This window comes from Schistocerca nitens, chromosome 7 (genome assembly GCF_023898315.1).
Source record: "Schistocerca nitens isolate TAMUIC-IGC-003100 chromosome 7, iqSchNite1.1, whole genome shotgun sequence".
Taxonomy (NCBI): Eukaryota; Metazoa; Arthropoda; class Insecta; order Orthoptera; family Acrididae; genus Schistocerca; species Schistocerca nitens.
The window spans coordinates 26594766-26619940 of record NC_064620.1 but is presented as its reverse complement, the minus strand read 5'-3'; the positions used below and the strand labels follow the sequence as shown (position 1 = coordinate 26619940).

The window sequence follows — 25175 nt, the reverse complement described above, 5'->3', positions numbered from 1 at the left end:
TGAAGGATACCTGATTTTCTGTCAGGCACATATCAACTGACGGAAAGTCATCTAATGAAACCGAAATAATGTGTTGGGTTCCCAAGGAAGTGTTATTGGTTCTTTGTTGTTCTTCATCTATTTAAACAGTTTACGAACCTTTCTGTGATATCTGCATGGAGAGTAGCAGTTTGCCGGCCAGGGTGGCCGAGCGGTTCTAGGCGCTTCAGTCTGGAAGCGCGCGACCGCTACGGTCGCAGGTTCGAATCCTGCCTCGGGCATGGATGTTTGTGATGTCCTTAGGTTAGTTAGATTTAAGTAGTTCTAAGTTCGAGGGGACTGATGAACTCAGATGTTAAGTCCCATAGTGGTCAGAGTCATTTGAACCATTTTTTTAAAACAAAAGATTTGACACGTAGGAAAAAGACAGATACTAAAATTTATTCAAAAGGAGACTTTTTTGCCCAAATTAGTACATCTCTAACTGGGCACATTTACTTTCGCGAAGCACATCAAGACGGTACTCGATTTCTTGCCGTTTTCGCTCCAGCATACCATCATATGTGGTGGAAATGATATTAGTAACCTCTTCCTTGAGGTCAATGAAAACCTATACTTCTCTTACAGGTATGATAACTTTAACGTATCCCCACAGAAAAAAAGCGGTTAACGATGTGACCAGGGAACTGGGTCTCTCCTCCCTGTCTTCAAGTATCCAAATATTCCATTTAGGAACATACAAACAAGCAGTCCCCGAAGTGGTGGTGCATCATCTTGCAGAAAACTGACGGTTCGTAGTTTAGGTCATGTATCACAAGCTGCGACATAGTTGTGGTGCCATCTGCACCATATGAAAGTTCTGGCATTAACTTGTACTTTTGTAGTTTTTGTACGTAGTTTTGTACGTCGATCTTTTTGAATGGAGGTCTGGGGAACTACGGCCGTTCACTATTGTAAGAAAATGAAACATCTACTGCCACCCTTATGATGTCATTTATTATATGGCTGCCAGTTTCGGCGCTTCAGTGCACCGTCTTCTGGCCTTAGCTGTAGGTGAAAGGGTTATCACTATACATATGCAAGGGGTGTTTGCAAAGTCCGTACAAAAATAAAAACTACTTACGTGTTTGGGGTAAACCATTTATATTTTTCGACATAGTCTCCTTTTAGACTTATACATTTCGTCCAATGCTGTTCTAATTTCTTGTTCCCATCCGAATAATAGGAATTGTCCAAGTCTGCAGAATAGCATTTAGTTGCTGGAATCATCTCCTCATCTGAATAAAATCTTTATCCCGCCAGCCATTTCTTCCAATTGGGGAACAAACAATAATCGGAGGGAACCAAGTATTGAGAACAGGGGGAATGTGAAACGAGTTGGAATCCTATTTCCATTAATTTTGCGACCACAACTGCTGATGTGTGTACCGGTGCATTGTAGTGATGGAAAAGGACTTTTTTGTGGTATAATCGCCGGCATTTTTCTTGCATCTCAGTTTTCAAACGGTCCAATAACGATGAATAACATGCACCTGTAACAGTTTTACCCTTTTCCAGATAGTCGATGAGGATTTTGCTAATCCCAAAAGACAGTCGCCATAACCTTTCAGGCCGAAGGAATGGTCTTCGCCTTTTTTGGTGCAGATTCTCCCTTGGTAACCCATTGTTTAGATTGTTGTTTGGTCTCATGGGTATAGTAATGTTTCCACGTTTCATCCACAGTGAAGAAATGACGCTTAAAGTCCTGCGGATTCCTCCTGAACAACTGCAAACCATCCTTGCAACACTTCACATGATTCCGTTTTTGGACAAGCGTGAAAAAGTCACGGAATCCATCATGCCCAAATGTTTATGCTAAATGTTATGTGCCTGTTCATTCGAGATGCCCACCGCACTAGCAATATCACGCACCTTAACTCATCTGACATCCACCAACATATCACGGATTTTATCAATGATTTCTAGAGTTGTAACCACCACCGCGCATCCAGAACGTTCAGCAGCACTTGAGCCCATTTGGCCACTCCAAAAATTTTCTAACCACTTACAAACTGTTCTAATCGAATGTGCAGAGTCACCGAAATGTTTATCAGGCTTCTTTTTAGTCTCCTGAGGCGTTTTTCCTTTCATAAAATAATGTTTAATCACCACACGAAATTCTTTTTAGTCCATTTTTTGACAATCACTCGACTTCCTTGATTCACAGGAAAGCCAAACACAAAGGAATAGACCAATACGGCTGAAACTTGTGCATTCTTTCCAACGATGCAACTAACTAAAAATGACCTCCATACGCGCCTGTGGTGCCGTCTCTCGGACTTTGCACGGACTTTTCAAACACTCCTCGTGTAAGATGCATCAGTGGCTAACATAACTGGTTTACGCGGACTACCTGTAACCCTGATGTCGCCTCTCCAACCATCAACTGCCAAAAGTTGACAGTTGATGGTTAGAGAGACGACATCGTAGTTACAGATAGTCTGCGTAAACCAGTTACGTTGGACATTGATAAACAGCATATCTGGATCGCGATAACCCCTTCAGCATCAATTACGGCAGAAGATGGAGCACTGGAGCGCTGAAACTGTTAGCTACACAATAAATGACTTCATAAGGACGGCTGTAGGTATTTCATTTTCTTACTGTAGTTATTGGTGTCTTGCCGACGAAAAACGAACTAGTATTAATCCAGTTACCCGTGAGCCCACACGACACTAACATCTTTGGACCACCTTGCTGAAGTTCCCTACTTACATGACGGATCTGTTTATCCCTAAATTCGCACATTGCAAGTATTCAGTTCTCCGTAAGTTAAAAGGTTGCCTGGTCACTGAAGCGATGTTGCATGAGGAATGTATCACCCGCAGACATTCGGTCTGGCATGGTAACTAAAGATTCCAAACATTTAGGTTTATCATTTGGTACCAGTGTCCACATCAATTGGGTTTTGTGTGCGTAAAACTGCAATTTTTGCTGTAGGAGCTCGTGAGCATTTGTACGAGGGGCGTTCAGAAAGTAAGCTCCGATCGGTCGCGAAATGGAAACGACTATGAAAATCCGATAAAGCTTTGCACAGATGTGTTGGGTAGTGTCTCTAGTATAACCCCAGTTAGCATCACGTCGCTCTTCTCATTTCTGAGCTCGCAGTGAGTGCGTAAAGATGTCTAGAAAATAGTGTCTGCCGCCAAGTACGAGGGCCTGGTGAGAAATTTCGCCTGAAGCTATGCAGCTAACATTACATAACTGTCGTGCTGTTTCTTCTTCAAGACATTTCTCAGCCGCATTCTGCAGGGGCAATGAAGATGCTCCTGCATCGTTTTCAAATGGAAATGTGAGATTACCCACAATACAGTCCGCAATTGTCTCCCCCTGAGTTTCATCTCTGGTCACATGAACCGCTGTCTTTGAAGACAACATTTTGACACAGACAACGAGGTGTAGGCCAGCGTGGAGAATTGGCGGAAAGCACTGGCGGCTGCCTTCTATGATGAGGCTATTGAAAAGTTGGTACAACGCTATGACAAAAGTCTAAGTCAGAACGGCGACTACGTAGAGAAGTAGCTGAAAGGTGTAGCTAATTGTTACAAGTAAAACATTTCTGATGTTCACTGTGGTTTCAATTTGGCAATCAATCGGAGCTTACTTTCTGAACAGGCCTCGTATATGGCATATGAAACTATCTGGCCCTAGTGTGGCTAGACTTTCTGGCACAAAGATCATAGGATTCTCTTAGGCGATCGATAATTTCCTCGGATGTTGTAGGATGTCCATTCCTTCCTTTACAAACCTGTCTCAGAAAATTTATTGTACTACTCACGAACTTACGTACGTGATACTGAATCTCTTCCGTACTTAGTTATGATATGATTTCGATTCAATAAATTGTTATACATCCAGAGCCTTCTCTTGACGAGCAGCCCTTCCTTATGGACGTCGCCTCACAGCATCTCACCAAGAACAAGATGCCCCGAAACACACAAGTGTGATTAAAATCTGTGATATTCATTAAGTGCATGATGCAAATCAGATAATGTTACCTCAACAATTCGTAATAAATTTTTTAAATTACATATACGAGACTTTTGAACATTTTATATTCCAGTATTTGTTATAGGACCAACACCATTGTACCTGCACAATGAAGCAATGTACCAATATACTCGTGTCCTGAGTCACCCCACAGACGCCTGAATGCGTCGTTGTTGGGTTCGCTTTTACTGTGAACATGTCGAGATTGATTGTCTCTTCTTTTGTTGCAGGCCAAAGTACCTGGTACGGGAGAGTCGAGCGTCTTACAAGGTGTACATGTGGCTGGTGGTGAGGCGCTTCAGCCGCAGCGACGTGGGCACCTACAACTGCGTCGCCACCAACTCGCTGGGTCGCGGAGAGGGCACTCTGCGGCTCTACGGTAAGTCCCCGTGTAACAGCACTGCGGACAGCTTCTCATCGTACGCGAAGCAGACTTTGGACCAACACTGTTCGTTACTGTAGCTGAGTCGGCGTAAGCTGACAACTAACAGTTGGGGGTGGGCTGAGCGCGGCAGTGTCGCGGGCCTGCCTCGACCAATAATGTAACGCGATTATACAGGGTGATTCAAAAAGAATACCACAACTTTAGGAATTTAAAACTCTGCAACGACAAAAGGCAGAGCTAAGCACTATCTGTCGGCGAATTAAGGGAGCTATAAAGTTTCATTTAGTTGTACATTTGTTCGCCATTTCAGCCAATAAAGTTTTCGGTCCCTTTTTCTTCGAAGGTGCTACTGTAACTGGACTACAGTATCTGGAGATGTTAGAGAATTGGCTGTTCCCTCAGCTCGAACAAGAAGCACAACAATTCATATTTCAGCAGGATGGAGCGCCACCACATTGGCACTTATCTGTCCGTAACTACCTGAACGTCAACTACCCGAGGCGATGGATCGGCCGCCAGGCAGCCCGTGACAGAGCACTTCATCACTGGCCTCCAAGAAGCCCTGATCTTACCCCCTGCGATTTTTTCTTATGGGGGTATGTTAAGGATATGGTGTTTCGGCCACCTCTCCCAGCCACCATTGATGATTTGAAACGAGAAATAACAGCAGCTATCCAAACTGTTACGCCTGATATGCTACAGAGAGTGTGGAACGAGTTGGAGTATGGGGTTGATATTGCTCGTGTGTCTGGAGGGGGCCATATTGAACATCTCTGAACTTGTTTTTGAGTGAAAAAAAACCTTTTTAAATACTCTTTGTAATGATGTATAACAGAAGGTTATATTATGTTTCTTTCATTAAATACACATTTTTAAAGTTGTGGTATTCTTTTTGAATCACCCTGTATAAGCGTCCCCTATGGTAACGTCTCTGTGTTGTTGCAGCTCTGTAGACGGCTACTACTCTCATGCTCATAAATTAAGGATAATTGCAGAATGTGGTGCCACTCAACGTGGCACTACACAAAACAGGCGCTAATAGCAGAGCACATAGGGAACACACACGACACATAGGTCCACGGTATTGTTGGAAAGTTGAGAAAACCGTCCCGAATCACACGTGCTACAAAACGCCACTGTTTCCTGCGCATGTACCCCGACATCAATATGGGATATGATCACCATGCACACGTACACAGGCCACACAACGGGTTGACATACTGTGGATCAGGTGATCGAGCAGCTGTCAGGTGGTCGAGCAGCTGCTGGGGTATAGCCACCCTTTCTTGCATCAAAACCTGTCGGAGGTCCAGAAGTGCAGCGATGCATCGATCGAGAGCATCCCAGATGTGCTCCATGGGGTTTAGGTCTCGAGAACAGCCAGCCCCCTCCATTTACCTGGTATCTTCTGTTTCAAGGTACTTCTCCAGGAGGGCAGCTTGGTGGGGCGTTGCGTTATCATCCACCAGGAGAAAGGTGGGACCCACTGCACCCCTGAAAAGACGGACATACTGGTACAAAATGACGTCCCTATACACCTGACCTGTTAGAGTTCGTCTGTCAAAGACATGCAGGGGTGTACGTGCACAAATAATAATCCCACCCCACAACATCAAACCACGAGCTCCATACAGGTCTCTTTCAAGGACATTAAGGGGTTGATATGTGGTTCCTGGTTCAAGCCAGATGAAAACCAGGCGAGAATCACTGTTCAGACTATACCTGGGACCGCTGTTCCAATGGCCGTGTACCAGGCTTTACGGGTTCTCCTGTGACCAGGGGCCAGTGGAATGCACCTTGCAGGTCCCCGGGTGAATAAACCGCGTCTGTTCAGTCATCTGTAGACTGTATGTCTCTAGACAACTGTTCCAGTGGCTGCCGTAAGGTCCCGAGCAAAGCTACCTGCAGTACTCCGTGCCCGCCTGTGGGCACTGATGGTGAGATATCGGTCTTCTTGTGGAGTTGTACAGTGTGGACCCCCCGTACTGTAGCGCCTGGACACGTTTCCTGTCTGCAGGAATCGTTGCCATAATCTTGAGATCACATTTTGTGGCACACGTAGGGCCCTTGCTACGACCTGCTGTGTTTGACCAGCCTCCAGTCGCCCTAGTATTCTTCCCCTCATAACGTCATCAATATGCGTTCTATGAGCGGTTTTCAACACACAGTCACCTTTAGCACGTCTGGAAACGTCTGCACACTTACTCGCTGCACCATACTCTGACATGCACCAACACGCCTCTGCGTATGTGGACTGCTGCCAGCGCCACCGTGCGACGACCGCAGGTCAAATGCACCGCGTGGTCATACGCGGAGGTGATTTAAAACCGCAAACCATCCACCAGATCGTTGTTTCACCATGTATCAGCATTATCCTTAATTTATGAGCATGAGTGTATTTGCATCTGCAGCCGTCTCGCTTAGCAGCTGATAACTGTCAACAGCGCTATGGGTGTGAGGTACCATATTACACGATCTCGACCATAGGCGTGCGATACATGAAATATATTCGCAGTTGCGAATATCGACAATTATCAGCCGTATAATGGAACGACGACAGTTAAAATTTGTGCTGAACGGGGACTAGGACGCGGACATCTCGCTTATCGGGAATGGTTGCCTTACCATTTGGCTATCCGAGCACGACCAAAGGCCAGACCCAAATTTCGAAATGTCGTTAACCATGTGTCTACAACCTGTAGACATACATCCATTACGTATGTTCCGGTATAGGTAAGACATTTTACTTGAAAGTCGGTAGAAAACTTATGATGATATACATTAAATGAAACTTGTAGAGAGCTGTGAAATCTAAAGTTTGTCGTGCCACAACTGCAGCAGTTTAGAGCTTCAATGAAAAATCTCAGCAATAATAAGGACACTAAACTTTTTCACTCCTGGATGTAAAGTTACAGAGGAAATATTTCATGGATGTAGGCTATCACCAACAATTTATAAAAAAATGTATGTAATAACATGAGAATCCCAGTAAATGAGAGCGTAACTGAGGGTGTCTGTTTTACCTTGTAACAATCATATATTTCGAAAAATACATGAAGAACGTAACCGTGTTCCAGAGGAGAAGTTAATATTTCTAAGGGAGTATTTGGTTCCCGCCTCCACGGCGGGTCAACTTGTTATTTTCAAAATCTGACCTGCTATTCTATTGAAGATTTGGATTCTACACCAAGAAGTACCTAGTGCTTATCGGAAAGTTTTTCTTTTTTTTTCATTCATACTAAATGGCGATATAATCGAGAAAATTAAGTTTTTCCAATTTTCGCAATTAATTTGCAATAAAAATGTAACCGTAATGGTTGTACACACCGAAATCTACCACAAAGGCAATACAGAACTACTTCACGGCAGAAGTAGCTTATTTTCCACACTTCAAAGTGTCCAAACGCTAAAGACTGGCCGTATAATCTAATTTTCAAAACTAAACCCAGTTTTTAATAAAAGTGTCAACTGTTTAGAACCTAAATGTTCACACTTTAGCGCAAATATAGTATAGAGTCAAATGAGTAGGTTCTTAATAGCAAAAACCACAAAAATAGAATTTTGAGGATTACAGCGACATCCACCAGGAATGGACAAAAATGTTTCGGGTAAGCTACAGGTATTTTTTGGCGTACCATCCGAAGCTATAGTAAAAATGGCTGGTTTACATTTGGGACTGGGGGAAGGTGCAAAGGGGTAGCCAGTTTCAACACGTACGTCCACTCCGATAATATCCTCCTTTCATCTTCAACGCGTTTTTTTTTTGTATGATGCATATTTTACGAGATGTTTACTTGTTGCCAATTACAGCAAACTTCCTTTATATTAACTACAAGTTGCTAATGACCAGCTAACTTTTGCACAACATGAAGAAGACTCTGAATATATCACCAGGAATTTAATATGTGGATTGCCCTTCGCGTCAAGACGAATAAAACAACATACATATTGACAGGTGGAGCAATTCCAAGTTTGCAGTAGGAAGAAGGAATTGGAACGATTATATGCCCTAAAGAGCACAAATGTTAAGGAGTGAAGATCACACAAGATAGTGAAAAGAATAAGGAAGCTAATTCAAGAGCAACTGGTGGAAAGTTCAGTTCTGGAGCGTTAGAAGGTATATTATTGGATCAACAGCATAAGAAGGAATAGAAAGGAATCTTTAAAACACTTATTATTAGATGCGTCATAAAACTGTTATTATTAGAAGCTTCATGTCATACTGTGCAGAAGTATGGACAGTCAAATAACGGTGAAGAGACTGACGACAGCTGGGACGGACTTTTGGAGACGATCTGCAGGTATTCCCCAGGGCGGGAAATGAGGTCGTCAGGAGGAAAATGGACGTCACTAATTCGATTATTGTTTCTGTGGAAGAAAAACAATGTTTTATGGACATATGAAACAGATATCAGAAGGGAGATTTGCGTGACAGATCATGGAATGGCAGCCACCAAGAGGGAAGAAGAGAAAGATAGCAATGGCTACATCGATACAAGGAAGTCGGTTATTAATTCAGTCATGGACTGCGTGGCTGGTCCCGGCGGAGTTTCGAGTCCTCCCTCGGGCTTGGGTGTGTGTGTTTGTCCTTTGGATAATTTAGGTTAAGTAGTGTGTAAGCTTAGGGACTGATGAGCTTAGCAGTTACGTCCCGTAAGATTTCACACACTTTTTTTTTAGATATTAATTAGAAGTAAAAATAGCGAAGAAAATTCATGGGCAGATAGGAACAAGCGGAAAATCAAAATTAAATTTGAAGATGTACTCTTGGGTTGTCGTAAAATCAAAATACTTTGTAAAAGTAGGTCTAATGATAATACGATCAAACTGTGATAGGAACCACAATACAACAGTGTGACTGTCGATGTTGAAACGGAAATCAGGCTGTTTCATTTATTTCTTCTAGCAATTTTGAATGTTGTAAAACAAAGAGACCCATCCCCTAAACTGCTGAAAACTGAAATTCTTTTCGGCGTGTACGAGAAAACAAACAACTTACAAATCATGTTGTATGAAACTGAAGTGCTACGTATCACTTTCCAACTCAACAAACCAATATCTCTGGAATTGTCGCCGCTTTACTTTAGCTTACGAACAATAAGTTGGAAGAAAATAAAGATGACCGATCATAAAGAATGTCTTAATGGAACCAACAGCAGGAATTATAATGATCATTTACTATCCGACAACTAATTTTGATAAGCCATGGTTTAACACTACATCAAGTTTAAGTAATGTTTCTTGGCGTCAAATACGAGAGTTGCCCAGAAAGTAATGCACCGCATTTTTCTTTTTTCTCAGCCGAAAAAATGCTTCGAATGAGAAACGTTACTTATCTATTATGTGAAGTGTCGTGACTTAGCGCGCCAGGTTTCCTTCATTTCGGACAGAGAGCGTAGCCGCAGGATGTTGTGGCGTAACAAGCTAGTCACGCCACACTGAGAAGGAAGCCGAAAGGCACGCGTACACACACGCCGACTGGCGTCAAGTCTGGAACAGGGTAAGTTATGACTGCTATAAAGAAAATACGTAGCTTTGGAATATACTTAACTTTTAATCACTCCTGGTGATACATGTCTCTTGACTATACAATGAGACTCGTAAGATACATGCACTGTGACAATTGGCGCCTTGCTAAGTCGTAGCCATTAACTTAGCTGAAGGCTATTCTAACTGTCTCTCGGCAAATGAGAGCAAAGGCTTCGTCAGTATAGTCGCTAGCAACGTCGTCGTACAACTGGGGCGAGTTCTCGTACGTCTCTCGAGACCTGCCGTGTGGTGGCGCTCGGTCTGCGATCACACAGTGGCGACACGCGGGTCCGACATGTACTAATGGACCGCGGCCGATTTAAGCTACCACCTAGCAAGTGTGGTGTCTGGCAGTGACACCATACAGGACAGTTTCAAAATGGAGTCTGTATGTGATGTACGTCACAAGGAACGTACCGGCATTGAATGTCTCACTGCAGAGAAAGAAACTGTGTGGAATATTCAGAAATGCTTGTGCGAAGTCTACGGAGCATCTGCTGTCGTCAGAAGTACAGTTAGTCGCTGGGCACGGAGAGTGAGGTCATCAGAAGGTGGTTTGGCTGAGCTCCACGATTTACAGCGGTCGGGGAGACCGTCCACGGCGGTCACACCTGCCATGTTGCAGCGATCTGATGTCATTCGCGAGGATAGGCGCATTGCGACTCGGCAGTTGGCGCTCCATCTCTCAATCAGCAAAGGGAGTGGATGCAGTTATCCTCACTCTGGGATATTAAAAGTGTGTCTAACAAGGGGAGGCCGCCAATTGTGAAATTCAGATTCGATCCATACTGCGCATAATAAAAGCTCATGGCCAGAGGTGTAATGTGGCAAAGCACCAAGATGCACTTCTCAGCCGTTATCGAGAAAATCGACAGTTAAAAGAAACCGTTGCCGTGAAATACTCTCTACGATTAATAATTTTCTAAAGCGTCGTGGCGCAGCGGTAAGCGCTCGGCTTCGTAATCCGAAGGTCGCCAGATCGAAACCCGCGCCATGAAACATTTTTTTAATATTAGTTTTGTGAAATTCAAATAAATATATATATATTAATGAATTGCTTATGCATGTTGGTGAAGGCGGATCGCTCTCCAATTGTACCGCCTCCATTTATCCGTTTTTTTAACAGGGTGTACCAAAGCTCTCCCGTCCGCACTGATTTTCGACGAAGTTGTAAGTTGCGCTAGGGACCGCATCTACCTTCTTTCGAAGTTAACAGGCAACTACGCTGTTATGCGGCGGCTCGTTTCGGCCCATTGAACATCTGTCCTTCAAGTGTAACGAGCGAGTAACTGAGTTTATATTTCATACCTGCCGCAGCAAACTTCTGTTCGTGGGGTCTCTATTCAAATTCGAACGTTTTGACTTACGCTTTACGTATTCGTTTCGGAATACCGTTTCTACGTCTTCCGTTAACTATACGTGGTTAACATTATGAAGACAATTAATACCATTTGTGAAATACAACTTCTTTGCGGAAAACATAATGATGTTCGAAGTCGCCAGTTTTCCACGACAAACGACTTTCAACAACTTATTATATGCATAATTGTTGCAACTGATTGCCGGGAATTATATATATATATATATATATATATATATATATATATATATATATATATATATGAATTACAAAAAACAAATACTAAAAAAAAGGGTTGCAAGGCGCGAGATTCGATCCGGTGACCTTCGGATTACGAACCCGAGCGCTTACAGCTGCGCCACGACGCTGTAGAATATTGTTAATCGTAGAGAGTATTTCACCGCAACGGTTTCTTTTAACTGTCGATTTTCTCGACAACGGCTGAGAAGTGCATCTTGGTGCTTTGCCACATTACACCTCTGGCCGTGAGCTTTTATTATGCGCAGTATGACTCGAATCTGAATTTCACAATTGGTGGCCTCCCCTTGTAAGATGGGTCCCACGGTGTCTAACGGTGGATCGCAGATCATTTGTTTTCTTTCGTTGGAACGTTTTGAAGTTGATGGGAGGCCGCCTTGTCCCGGATTGTGACAGGTGATGAAACCTGGGTTCGCCATTTTGAATACGAAACAAAACGACAGTCGAAGGAATAGCATTTCGCACTCCCCAGACGAGAAAAAATTCAAATCAACTGCTTCCGACGGTAAGATAATGATCACCGTGTTCTGGAACTGTGAAGGCGTGATTCTCATTGATGTTATGCCATTGGGCCGTACCATTATTCACAAGCATACGTCAACACGTTAACAAAACTCAAGACGCGCTTCCGGTGTCTTCGGCGGCAAAGCAAACCAGGAGATGATTTGCTACAACACGGTAACACTCGGCCCCACACTAGTCTGAAGTCTGCTGATCACATCCCCAAACAGGGCTGGACAGTCTTACCCCATCCTCCCTACAGAGCTGACCTAGCCCCGTCGGACTTCCACTTGTTTGGGCCGTTAAAAGATACCATTCGTGGAAGACATTTTGAGGACGACGAGGAGGTGATTCAGACAGTGGAGCACTGGCACCGCCACCAGGACAAGGATTGGTACCGACGGGGCATACACGCCCTTGTTCCGCGCTGGAGGAAGGCCGTAGAACGGGATGGAGATTGCGTGGAAAAAGAGGGTGTGTAGACAGAACGCCATTCTTTCGTGTGTGTAATGCTCATTACTTTCAATAAACAATTGTTGAGGAAAAAAAATGCGGTGCATTACTTTCGGGACAACCTCCTGTTTCGGCATGATTCGTATACCTAAGTGTCTGTTAAACATTTTTGATCACTCACGCAGTGCTAGTTATCAGTTGAAACACCAGCTGATTCAGTCGTCAGTTCATGGTACGGTTTGGGAAGACAATATGGTAAACATTATCATGGACGGTCGACGTTTTTGCACTCGGTGACATTTTACACTTCCACGCTAGGCTACACTCCAGACAGATACCTCCGAAACTAACCACCCAATACGTAAACGTATGGTTAGTATTTTTATTTAAAAAGTGTACTTCTTGCTGTTGCCAGTCGGCGGATTATACTGTATTTCTTTTGGCCATCGTCACATGATTTACTGCTTAAAGAGCAAAACACATTTACTACTTTTAATGTCTCATTTCCTAATGTAATTCTATCTGAATTTATTGATTTATTTCGATTTTTCTCCATTCCTCTTGGTTTCCTATTGTTGATATTAATCTTAGAACTTTTTTCCACGATACTGTACGTGTATGAATATGGCTTAAATAAACCAAAACGCGCAGAAGATTTGAAATGTTTCAATTTACTTTGTTTTCATTAAATGTTTTCATGTTGATAGTGCTTTTAAAATTTGAAATTGGCATATACAATACGTATTTTTATGCATACTCTGGGTCTCGCTTATTCTACGCCCTTACTTGCCCCCCTCTCCCCCTCCCCAACTCCATTCAGACACTTCCGTTACCCCTCTCTTTCACGAGTCCTGTATAAAGAGGACGCGGCAGTATCCTTATTGTAATGTGACTACGTGATGCGTATGTATTTCCTTGACACATTTTATGCAATCTCATTATGTTACAGTACACAACATTTTAGTTTAAATATCATTAAAAACTATTTATGGAATAGTTATCACATTTCATGAAGGCAGGAAATTGACGAAATCGGTAATGTGAAAACTGTAGTAAATAGATAATCGTGACGTGATAAATTATTATACAAACATTTGTTTTCAAATCAATCAGCTTTGTTCCAATGATGTCATTTTCTCCGTCATTTGTTCACTTTAACTTTCAGTATTTACTAGCTTCTGCTCGAGAGAGCACGATGCAACAAATTGACGAAGGACCAAATTTTATCGTAATTCATTAGCGAACTGGAACATTCATGAGTTTTTCTCTTTTGTTTCAGAGATAAAGTTGCACTCGGCGACAGACAACCACGTAGCTGTTGTTGGAGGTACGTAAATATATCTCCCATTCTCTATATTACAATGCAAAGATACTATTCCTGTTTTTGCAGTGGTCTGAAAATGTAAGAAATTTTGAAGGAAGGAATGTTAAACTGGATTAGGACATTATATGCGTCTTTAATTAGGAACCATCATAGCACTTTCTTGGGGAACCACAGAAAACGCAAAATGGTTGCCTTCGTTCCTAAAACGAGAAGATTCTCTAAATTATTTTAGGCGAATGCCATTGCCCTACCTAAAAGTGTCCGCACGGCATTTCCTTGCACTTTTCTGTTGACAGAATGTTGGGTTACAAACACCTCTTGCTTGTATTGACTGTTTATGTTTTGATGTGTTGTGTACCTCTGGCAGAGTAACATACGAAAGTTTGGTATTTCACAGTTTCTCTGAATAGTCTAGAGCAGTGGTTAAAAAGAACGGCGCAGTCATTTGCAGTCGTGATGCAGATGTGTAGTTTGTTTTTGTCGTCTCGTTAAAGTGTAATCAGCAATACACGTAATATAGACAGTACTACAACAGATTGTATGTTTAAATAAGGTGAAACAACTTTTTTTACTACTTCGTCAATAACTGTTATCTGTATTGTTGATACTGATAGATTCATGCAGTAATAATTCAGTTGTGCTGGTAGTAATTATCAAGAAGGATATAAAGTAGCCAGCAGATTTTGAGCAGAAAGAAAAAATTAGTACACTCTCTTAGAGATTTCCAATTCACTCAAGGTTTATTGTTGCAACAGTGCGTCTGGAGTACATGCAATTCTTACATTTACAGATCAAAAGCATAAACGGTTCTTAGGTAACAAGTATCGACCCGTGGTGAAACACCCGTGTTATTACGTGGTGTAGCCTCCAAGGGTGGCTACGCAGGCGCTGCCTTTGGCATCCAGTCGACCGTACAGGTGGCGAATACTGTCCTAGGATAGGTTATGTCACATCTGTTCGACCTGTTCACGTAGTTCTGTTAGAGTTGTTGGTTGACGAGTTGCACGAGTCACTTCTCGTCACGTAATATACCATACGTGCTCCACTGGAGACAAGACGTGCTGGCCAGGAAAGCCGCTGCATGTCTTTCAGAGCATTTGAATATCATGCGCCGTGTGTGGTTGAGCATTACACTCTTCGAACCACACATCACTTTTGGCCAAGAACGGCAAAAGAACAGGTCGAACAACATTCTGCACGTACCGAGCGCTGGTTAGAATCCCTCTCCAGGAACACCAAGGTGAACGAGACTTGTAGCTTTACGGACCTGAGACCATCATAATACCTGGGTTGAGACCAGTGTGTCATGGACGATTGCACTATAGGAGACAGCGCTCGCCAGGTGTGTCTCGGACGCGCAAACACCATCACTGGCATGCAGGCAGAATCTGCTTTCATCGCTGAAGACGACGGCACGCTATTTCATCTTCAAAGCGATCCCCTGACGGCACCAGTCAAATCGTGCACGTCGATGCTGGGGCGTGACTTGAAAACGGCTGGAAGTGTGTAGTCCCACAGATAAGAACGGGATCCAACGAGTTCGTGATGACACATCTAGGCTTCCTATCGCTCTTATCTGTCCTGTTGTAGCTGTATAATGTGCCAGTACCGCCCTTGCAATATGACGGTGCTGCCTGGACATAGAAAACCTCGTCTACAGGTGCAAGAATTGATGAATTCTTCTCGGGGTTATCAGCCGAGTGGTGGCGTCGTCTTGTCGCAACGTTTCAACGAGTTTTGTACCCATCATCTTCTGGCGAAGTCCTCATCAGTGGAATACCCCGAGAAAGACTGCAGTCGCATAGGTGCGAGAATGTTCAGCACCGTTGCACAACCGGCGCGCCAGCTCCAACCTGTGTGGCACTTTCCCGAAGGGACCATCTCGTCACTCCAGAGTCCACAACTTCACCCACTTCAAACTCGCTCTGTTGTCTACCGGAAGCACCGCCTGCTCAGCTTGGTGGTAACGTGATCGCCTCCCACGCAAGCGGGTCCGGGTTCGATTCACGGCCGGGTTGGAGATTTTCTCCCCTCGGAGACTGGGTGTTGTGTTGTCCTCATCATCATTTCATCCTTATCACCGGAGCGCAAGTGGCACAATGTGGCGTCGACTGAAATGAGACTTTCACCTGGCGGTCGATCTTCCCCGGATGGGGCCTCAAGGCCACCGATGCCATGCATACCCTCATTTCATTTCCATTTAGCACGAGTGCATCTCCGTGGCCCGCTTGCTTCACAAGTTTGCAGTATATTGAGCCGTCCAGCTGTGAGCATTCATTTTTAAAGGGTCTACATCAACACCTACATCCATACTCCGCATGCCACCTGACGGTGTGTGGTGGAGGGTACCATGAGTACCCCTATCAGTTCTATTCCAGTCTCGTATTGTTCATAGAAAGAAAGATTGTCTTTATCCTTCTGTGTGGGCTCTAATCTCTCTGATTTTATCCTCATGGTCTCTCCGCGAAATACACGTAGGATGGAGCAATATACTGCTTGATCCTCGGTGAAGGTATGTTCTCGAGACTTCAACAAAAGCCCGTACCGAGCTACTGAGCGTCTCTCCTGCAGAGTCTGCCACTGGAGTTTATCTATGATCTCCGTAACGCTTTCGCGATTACTAAATGATCCTGTAACGAAGCGCGCTGCTCTCCGTTGGATCTTCTCTATGTCTTCTATCAACCCTATCTGGTACGGATCCCACACTGCTGAGCAGTATTCAAGTAGTGGGCGAACAAGCGTACTGTAACCTACTTCCTTTGTTTTCGGATTGCATTTCCTTAGGATTCTTTCAATGAATCTCAGTCTGGCATCTGCTTTACCGACGATCAACTTTATATGATCATTCCATTTTAAATCAGTCCTAATGCGTACTCCCAGATAATTTGTAGAATTAACTGCTTCCAGTTGCTGACCTGCTATATTGTAGCTAAATGATAAGGGATCTATCTTTCTATGTATTCGCAGCAAATTACACTTGCCTACATTGTGATTCAATTGCCATTCCCTGCACCATGCGTCAATTCGTTGTAGATCCTCCTGCATTTCAGTACAATTTTCCATTGTTCCAACCTCTCGATATACCACAGCGTCATCCGCAGAAAGCCTCAGTGAACTTCCGATGTTATCCACCATATCATTTATGTATATTGTGAATAGTAACGGTCCTATCACACTCCCCTGTGGCACACCTGAAATCACTCTTACTTCGGAAGACTTCTCTCCATTGAGAGTGACATGCTGCGTTCTGTTACCTAGGAACTCTTCAGTCCAATCACACAACTGGTCTTACAGTCCATATGCTCTTACTTTGTTCATTAAACGACTATGGGGAACTGTATCGAACGCCTTGCGGAAGTCAAGAAACACGGCATCTACCTGGGAACCCGCGTCTATGGCCCTCTGAGTCTCGTGGACGAATAGCGCGAGCTGGATTTCACACGATCGTCTTTTCCGAAACCCATGCTGATTCCTACAGAGTGGATTTCTAGTCTGCAGAAAGGTCATTATAGTCGAACATAATACGTGTCCCAACATCCTACAAATGATAGACGTTAGAGATATAGGTCTATAGTTCTGCACATCTGTTCGACGTCCCTTCTTGAAAACGGGGATGACCTGTGCCTTTTTCCAATCTTTTGGAACGCTACGCTCTTCTAGAGACCTACGGTACACCTCTGCAAAAATGGGGGCAAGTTCCATCGCGTACTCTCTGTAAAATTTAACTGATATTCCATCAGGTCCAGCGGTCGACGCAGATGGCACCCTGATAGCTGTGCCACTACGCTATCCGTTAGCGGACGACGTTGAAACCTCTATCAGCAAGTGACATATGCCATCTTCGGCTGAAAACCGACGTCGCCTTTCCAGATGTACTAACTTTTTTCGGCAGTGTAGTTCAGTGATTCAAATAAATGCTTCAACTAACGTCAGGGATTATAACTCATACAAGACGGCTGCATAAAAAAGCTTACTATAATTATTACTATTGTTATTATTATCATTTGAGCCAAGGTATGTAGTAGAAGTATGGACTGGTATTGATGACGTCAAATAAGATACATTTTTAGTTAGGTGTCAGCATTATTGGCAATTGTTCGTTAAACATTATTAAGTGACTTCATTTTTCTGTTCTTTACTAAACCAGTTTCAGCATATGTGAAGGCAACCGATGCCTGTGTGTACAGATGTTGATGTAACCTGTGTTTTGCATGCATCTTTAGAGTGGCATTGAAGCACAAATTAACCACGTGTGAGTACAACTCGCGCGTTGTGGGCCTGTACCAACTTAATCATGTACATAGATGGTTCATCCCTTCTGGGGATCGGGAATCTCGACCATATTTGCCTATTATCGACACTGACACTGCTAAGGCAAAAGTCCCAGCAATTCCAAAATTACGAACAATGTTTCAATTTCAGTTGTATAAATGTTACATAAACTTATGGAGCAGGCAGGCTACCATTATTATAACAATCAGCAGTTCTGCATTCAGGCTGAGTGGGTCGCAATGTCAAAAGTCAAACACCAGACACGAAATGCATTCATGGCTCACATGACGCGTTTCGGTGTTTGGCCGTCATCAGATATCGAGGAGCAGTTACTGCACGTAGATACGACGTTTCAAGTTGCTTGTGAAACAAGCATTCGCACACTAATCTCCACGGTATCTGATGATGGATAAATTCCAAAATGCGTCATAAGAGCAATGAGTTGTTCTTGCCTGATATCTGTGAAGTCTGTCTTTCACTACTGCGATGGAAACTCCAGGTACTAATTTCAACTTAGGAATAGACAGATTGCTGCTTACGGTAAGGAAGAGACATTAAGTTGCAGACCGGCACAATTGAAAGAAACTTACATACAGCTTTCGGCCACAGCCTTTATCAGCGAAAGAGAAACACACACCACTCATATAGACAAGGAAGCACACCTCATGCAAATGGCTCTGAGCACTATGGGACTCAACATCTGTGGTCATAAGTCCCCTAGAACTTAGAACTACTTAAACCTAACTAACCTAAGGACATCACACACATCCATGCCCGAGGCAGGGGTCGAACCTGCGACCGTAGCAGTCGCGCGGTTCCTGACTGAGCGCCTAGAACCGCTAGACCACCGCGGCCGGTACACCTCATGCAACCTGTAGTGACTTCTTAAGGCTTCTTGCTTTATATCTTCGTAGGTTAAGCAGCCTATACTGCCGTTCCTACAGCTGCCTACGTGTTTTCTTTCTTCTCTTTCCTGAATTTCCTTCTTGTTGTTACCAGTGCAGTCTTCTTCTTCTTTTGCTGCTGGTGCGTAGTCGCTACTCGCGCAGCACGTCCGGCCAGCGTGTGGTCGGTCGCCAGTGGACTTGAGTCCCAAGTCCACTGACGAGTTGGTTGTCGTCTTCGGTCGTTCCCGCATAGAAGCTTGCCGCTAATTGCCGGTAGCGCTGTTTAAGCCGCGGTATTCCGGCAAGTTCATGCAATTTCCTCGTGGGAAAATCGCGTGGCAGGTGCAGTTCAAGCGTGAGGGCTTTGTTGTGCGCGGTCTGGAGCATCTTCACTGAAGTGTCGGCCGCGTTTCCCCAGAGTACGGCAGCGTACTCCAACACTGGCCTGATGAGCGCTAGATAGAGTGTTCTGCCGCAGTCTGGAGGTAGTGTCGACTCTGAGTTCAGCAGCGGGTACAGCAGGCGCATCCTGGACAGCGCCTCTGCCCGCACTTCCCGAATATGTGCCTTCCCCGTCAGGCGCGTGTCGTGTGTAACACCGAGTTATCGACCAGTGCGTGACCATGCGACGGGGCCACCCATGATCTGCACCGGCCTAATGTCCACTGGCACCTTCTTCCACGTGAAAATCACCACCTGGCTGTTGCCTGTATTGAATTTGAGCCGCTATTTGGTGGCCCAAGCTCCGAGTTCGTCGAAACCGGTAGGCCGTCGGCGACGCAGCTGTTGAGCGTTAGGTGAACCCTCAGCGGTTTCGGGAGGTCTGCAGTGTAGAGGCAGTACAGAAGGGGGCCGAGGACGAACCCCTGTGGTACTCCCACTCTAATGGGACGTGCTGTCGACGTACCATCGTCGGCTCGCACGTGGAAGGTGCGTTCTTTGCAGGTACGACCGGAGTAGGCGGACGTGCGACACTGGCACCCCCTGTACAAGCAACTTGTTGGACAGTTGGACAGTTTATGTTTATTGGTCAACAAATGAGGCATCTTCACTCACGATATGGTCATGGGCACGGTCATACACGATTCCTCCGTTTTGCCTCTATGTCACGTCTCCACAGCGAGCAATTGTGCTGCGCTGTTTCCATACAACAGACTGGGACATATACACCACTTCACGGGCATCTCAGCGTGAAGGATCGCATGAACATCTGGTATAAGGTCTACACAATATACAGACCTCCAATGCCACGACCATGTTTTGTGAGCAGGGCTGATCAATGTTTTGTATCTTATCTTACTTGAAATGAAGCCGTAAGGACAAAAAAATAATGGTTCAAATGGCTCTGAGCACTATGGGACTTCTGAGGTCATCAGACCCCTAGAACTTAGAACTACGTAAACCTAACTAACGTAAGGACATCACACACAGCCATGCCCGAGGCAGGATTCGAAAACGCGACCGCAGCGACCGCGCGGTTCCAGACTGAAGCGCCTAGAATCGCTCGGCCACAGCGGCCGGCCCGTAAAGACAGTGTTGTTCAATAATCATTCAGTCACTGCAAAGCTACGATTCATACACATAGACAATGACTTCAGTGAACACACTGGGTTACTTAATATCATCTATTACCAGAAGTCTGACAATGTTTTAATCTGATAATTTTGAATTTGAGTTCTCTTCCATATATTCGTAAGTTGACTAAATACTGGTGTCCAAAATTAAAACAACAAACGGAAATTTTGCAGGGTTGTATTTATCTTGACACAAAAAAGTATAAACAGGTAATACTAAAGTAGAAACAATGCAACAAACACAAAAGCAAACGACTGCAACATGCATAATGGTAGACAAAAATGTTCTTCGTTTTTTTTTTCAACTTATCAGTTTTGCAAAACACGTCCCGACAACTAGTTAATGTCATCAGTATGGGACGTGACCACCTCTGGTTGTAATAAGCACCTGACAACGACAAGGCATACTGTGAATGATACCACCGCTCTTATGATGAGGCAATAACGCCATTCTTCCTAGTCACAATTCTTGGACAATGATTGGTGGGTGCTGGTGTGATGCAATCCGTCTCCCTAGGGCATCCCAGACATTCTCTATGGCATTCAGATCGAGAGAACGAGCATACCACACCATGCCTGCAGTATCTCCTCTGTTTACATGAAAACATCACTCACCTGTGCTCTATGAACTCGAGAATAATCATCCATCAATTCCAAGACTAGGCCCACAGCACCGTCCAAAAACCGCACACGAAGTCCCAACATCTCGTTAAGATGCCTGACAGCAATTAAACCATGACCATTTCATGAAGAGGTGTTAGAGTGTTCAACGTAATTCCTATCCGCACCATAAGGCATTCTCCTCGATATAGGTCTCTTTCCACAGTGTTTGAATCCCGAAATCGTGTTTCACGTTCCCTACAGCTGCGAATCCGTCGATAATCACTCTCCAGGACAAATCGGGGCTCATCTGTGAAAAGAACAATGGCCCATTGTTCGACCGTCTAGGTGGCATGTTAACGACTCTACTCTATAACCGTTCCGTTTTGTGAAGACGCGTCAGTAGGTCTCCGACAACAAAGGCCTCTCTGCCGAAGCCTTCTACACACTGTTTGCCTCGATACAATACGTCCAGTGGATGCTGCGAGGTCAGATGCCAGCTGCACTGGTCTTCGGGCTACCGTTTCGGCACCTATAAACAATCGCCACATCCGGGAAACAACAGAACGATTCACATTAAACCATCGGGTCACATAGTTTTAAACTGTCCAGCTTTGAGCCTCCCTACGGCCCTCCACTGCAGGCAGTCTGATAGGCGTTTCTCTGTGTCATACTGCACCGTTTGTGACTGTGTACGCAGCGATTGTGGATGTGGGACTACCTGGCAAACAATACCCCATTTGATAGGTTCCCTGACGTCGACGTTGGCGTGGTTGTCCGTTCACTGGGATGCCATCTTCCATGCAGAACACAACCGTACACACATCTGCTGACAATCTGTAGCCGGCCGGGGTGGCCGAGCGGTTCTAGGCACTTCAGTCTGGAACCGCGCGACCGCTACGGTCGCAGGTTCGAATCCTGCCTCGGGCATGGAATGTGTGTGAAGTCCTTAGGTTAGTTAGGTTTAAGTAGTTCTACGTTCTAGGGGACTGATGACCTCAGATGTTAAGTCCCATAGTGCTCAGAGCCATTTGAACCTTTTTTTTTTTTGACAATCTGTATGATTATATCATCAATTAGATACAGGACGGGAAATTTCGGTTTGTTGCTTTAATTTTGGACACCACGTGTAAGTACCTCTCGGATCAAACAAGTTGTAATACACACGGTGGTCCATTGATCGTGACCGGGCAAGATAGCTCACGAAATAAGCGTCAAACGAAAAAACTACAAAGAACGAAAGTTGTCTAGTTTCAACGGGGAAACCAGATGGCGCTATGGTTGGCCCGCTAGATGGCGCTGCCATAGGACAAACGGATGCCAAGTGCATTTTTTAAAATTAGGAACTCCCATTTCTATTACATATTCGTGTAGTACGTAAAGAAATATGAATGTTTTACTTGGACCACTTTTTTCGCTTTGTGTCAGATGCTGCTGTAATAGTCACAAACATATGGCTCACAATTTTAGACCTACAGCTGGTAACAGGTAGGTTTTTTAAATTAAAATACAGAAAGTAGGTACGTTTGAACATTTTATTTCGATTGTTCCAATGTGATACATGTACCTTTGTGAACTTATCATTTCTGAGAAAGCAGGCTGTTACAGCGTGATTACCTGTAAATACCACATTAATGCAATCAATGCTCAAAATGATGCCCGTCAATCTCAATGTATTTGGCAATACGTGTAACGACATTCCTCTCAACAGCGAGTAGTTCGCCTTCCGTAATGTTCGTACATGCATTGGCAATGGGGCTGACGCACGTTGTCGGTGGATCACGATAGCAAATATCTTTAAACTTTACCCACAGAAAGAAATCCGGGGACGTCAGATCCGGTGATCGTGTGGGCCATGGTATGGTGCTTCGATGACCAATCCACCTGTCATGGAATATGCTATTCAGTACCGCTCCTACCGCACGCGAACAATGTGCCCGACATCCATCATCGCCATTCTGTCGTGTAGTGAAACATCTTGTAGTAACATCGGTAGAACATTATGTAGGAAATCAGCGTACATTGCACCATTTACATTGCCATCGATAAAATGGGTGCCAATTATATTTCCTCCCATAATTCTGCACCATACATAAACCCACCAAGATCGCCTGATGTTCCACTTGTCGCAGCCATCGTGGATTTTCCGTTGGCCAATAGTGCATATTATGCCGGTTTATGTTACCGCTGTTGGTGAAGACGCTTCGTCGCTAAATAGAACGCGTGCAAAAAAATCTGCCATCGTCCCGTAATTTCTCTTGTTCCCAGTGGCAGAACTGTACCCGACGTTCAAAGTCGTCGCCATGCAATTCCTGGTGCATAGAAATATGGTACGGGTGCAATGTTGATGTAGCATTCTCAACACCGACGTTTTTGAGATTCCCGATTCTCGCGCAATTTGTCTGCTACTGATGTGCGGATTAGTCACGAGAGCAGCCGAAACACTTAATTGGGCACCACCATTTGTTGCAGGTCGTGGTTGACGTTCACATGTGGCTGAACACTTCCTGTTTCCTTAAATAACATAACTTTTCGCCGAACGGTCCGCACACTTCGATGATGTCGTCCAGGATACCGAGAAGCATACATAGCACACGCCCGTTGGGCATTTTGATCACAATAGCCATACATCAACACGACATCGACCTTTCCCGCAATTGGTAAACGGTCCATTTTAACACGGGTAATGTATCACGAAGCACATACCGACCGCACTGGCGGAATGTTACGTGATACCATGTACTTATAAGTTTGTGACATCTTTCACAAAGCGAAAAAAGTGGTCCAACTGACACATTCATATTTCTTTACGTTCTACACGAATATGTAATGAAAAATAGGGGTTCCTGTTTAGAAAAACGCAGTTGATATCCGTTTGACCTGTGGCAGCGCCATCTATCGGGCCAACCATAGCACCATCTGGTTTCCCCCTTCAAGCTAGACGAGTTTCGTCCTTTGTAGTTTTTTTGTTTGATAATTATTTCCTGAAATATTTGGCCCGGTCACTGTCTATTGACCAACCTGTAGACCCACGTATTGTTGCATCTGTGTTAATCTTGCTCAGTGCGCGGTTCATATGAGTTGGTATCAGGTTTTATCTCTTTATACAGTGTGGTCAACAACAGTCTTAAAAGCTTGTAAGAGCGTAAGAGGGTAGGTTCTGCTGAGAAATTACTGTCGAGAAAAAATTCTATACCTTATGCCGTCCTCGAACTAACTGGCATCAAAGTTAACCAACCAGGTCCTTGCCCGCGCAGTTCAAACTGACTGGCTGAGATCGTATCGACAAACGAGTTCTTCGCTTGGTTTTCTAAAACCGAACATGAGAGCTGTACAAAAATTGGACATGGGATTGTAGAAAGGATCGAACCCGTGCCAAAGACTGAGCAGGCTCGTGCTGGGAAAACAACTGACAGTAGTTGTATCTGGTGGGCCGCTTGAAGTTGCGCGCGCAAGGGCCTCATGGTCTAACATCAGCGCCAATTAACTCGGTAACGGCACAACATATCGTTTTTTTTCTGAACAGTTCTTTCTCAGCACTTCGCACCCTGCAACACACTCACAAGCTTTTCCGTCTACGCTGGGAAAACAACTGACAGTAGTTGTATCTGGTGGGCCGCTTGAAGTTGCGCGCGCAAGGGCCTGATGGTCTAACATCAGCGCTAATTAACTCGGTAACGGCACAACATATCGATTTTTTTCTGAACAGTTCTTTCTCAGCACAACGCACCCTGCAACACACTTACAAGCTTTTCCGTCTGTTTCTGACCACACTGCACATTCTGCCCTTATACAGTGTGTCACAGGAGCAATCGTTAATATTCAGGGACGTGGCAGGAACTGTCATTCGTCACACGTGTCACATCGACATCTGCGGTTGTTTCAGGCAGTGTTGTTTCTCTGTCAGCACTGACAACTCTACTCCAACGCCGCTGCTCTCGGTCGTTAATGAAGGCCGTTGGCCACAGCGTTGTCCCTAGTGAGAGATAGTAGCTGGAATTTGGTATTCTTGGCACAATATTGA

General features: G+C 44.5%; 1 protein-coding gene across 1 annotated transcript in view; it reads left to right on the top strand.

Moving 5' to 3' along the window:
* The window catches only part of LOC126195241 (lachesin-like), a 321469-nt gene that overhangs the window by 284722 nt on the left and 11572 nt on the right, over nt 1-25175 (top strand). The window contains exons 7-8 of the mRNA XM_049933768.1: nt 4239-4387; nt 13774-13821. Coding sequence (XP_049789725.1) covers nt 4239-4387; nt 13774-13821 — 197 coding nt within the window. The remainder of the gene's footprint in view (nt 1-4238; nt 4388-13773; nt 13822-25175) is intronic.